This window comes from Hipposideros armiger, unplaced genomic scaffold, assembly GCF_001890085.2.
Source record: "Hipposideros armiger isolate ML-2016 unplaced genomic scaffold, ASM189008v1 scaffold_238, whole genome shotgun sequence".
Lineage (NCBI taxonomy): Eukaryota > Metazoa > Chordata > Mammalia > Chiroptera > Hipposideridae > Hipposideros > Hipposideros armiger.
The window spans coordinates 2,942,218-2,943,657 of NW_017731588.1; the positions used below are offsets into that span (position 1 = coordinate 2,942,218).

At 43.3% G+C, this 1,440-nt stretch overlaps 1 protein-coding gene across 2 annotated transcripts in view; it reads left to right on the forward strand.

Annotated features, from left to right (window-relative positions):
- PXMP4 (peroxisomal membrane protein 4) overlaps positions 1-1,434 on the forward strand; it is a 21,953-nt gene extending 20,519 nt beyond the window's left edge. For both annotated transcript variants that reach the window (XM_019655159.1, XM_019655160.1), the window contains exon 4: positions 382-1,434. In XM_019655159.1, coding sequence (XP_019510704.1) covers positions 382-645 — 264 coding nt within the window. In that variant the 3' untranslated portion in view covers positions 646-1,434. The remainder of the gene's footprint in view (positions 1-381) is intronic.
- The last annotated feature ends 6 nt before the right edge of the window (positions 1,435-1,440 follow it).

Below are 1,440 nucleotides of genomic sequence, written 5' to 3' on the forward strand. Positions count from 1 at the left end.
CTCATGTGGGATCCAAACCTGCGGCCCTGCTGCTCAGAGCTCACACTCCCAAGCCAACTCTTAACCAACGAGCCACTCAGCCGGCCCCAATTTTTTCTTTTATGGATCTGTTTTTTGGTGTCAAGTTACCTTTTAGTCTTGAACCATGTACGAGTAAATATACTCATTTTGAAACATTTTTAATGAAAAAGAATAATAAATTAAAAATGTAAAATAGTAATATTAAAATACCTGCTATATGCTACTTCAAATCATCTTGCACACCAGCTTTGAAAAACACTGATCCATGCACACACAGTAGGTGTCCCCATGCATGGGGGTGGGAAGAAGGTTCCCAGTGGCTGTGCCCACCCATAATCCCCTGTCACTCTTTCCCTGCAGATCAGCATGTACCTGTTGTCTCGTGTCCTGTTTGCCCTGTGCCGCCTGGGCGTAGAGAAGGGCTACATTCCCAAACCCAAGTGGGACCCATTTCCATGGTTCTCTGCGCTGGTGTGGGGGCTGGTGCTGTGGCTCTTTGAGTACCACCGGCCCACACTGCAGCCCTCGCTGCAGTCCTCCATGACCTACCTGTACGAGGACAGCAATGTGTGGCACGACATCTCAGACTTCCTCATCTACAACAAGAGCAGCCCCTCAAAGTAGTGTAGTCCTGAGGGACTTATGGGTGCTTTTTCACCCGAGTCGGCTCCAGGCGGTATCCAGCTGTGACTCAAGATTGGCTCCACCAGTGAAACCTCCCAGAGGATCCTGCCTTCTCAAGATCATGGCGCTCAGACTCCATCTTTTATTATCCCAGGGTTCCATTTTCCGAAGCAAAAGCACCAATTTTCAAATCCCATTAGGTACTCTTGAATGGTGGAACAAATGGCCGAATCAGGTTGAGAAGCCTTGGGCATGGTTCTAGCTGTGCTGCTGACTTCTGTGACACCAGGGAAAGTCACCCGCTCTGGGCCTCAAGGGTCGTCGAGCTTAAAGGAGGGCCCTGAAAGTGGGTATGTTCTTCGACTGTTCTTATGTAATAGAAGGCTTCTTGCTGGTGGGAAGTGAATTTGCAAATAATGTTTTTACTAAATATTGGATTGTCGGAAAAGTCATGACGCATTTTTGCAACAAAAAACATAGAAAAAATATGTCATGACTTTTCTGAAAACCCAATACTAAGTTCCTTATCTCAGGTATTCTATTGGAGAAGCTCTAACGTTCCATGATCCAATAGAAACACAGTGAGAATCATATATGTAATTGAAATATTTCGGATATGGCCACATTAAAAAAAAAAATGGAAAGAGCCAGATGAGATTAACCTTAATTATTTATTTTAGCTCAGATTTCTAAAATATTATTATTTCAACATGTAATTAATATGAAAATTAACGAGATAGTTTACGTTCTTTTTTCTTGTACTAAATCATCAAAATCAAGTGTGTTGTACACTTA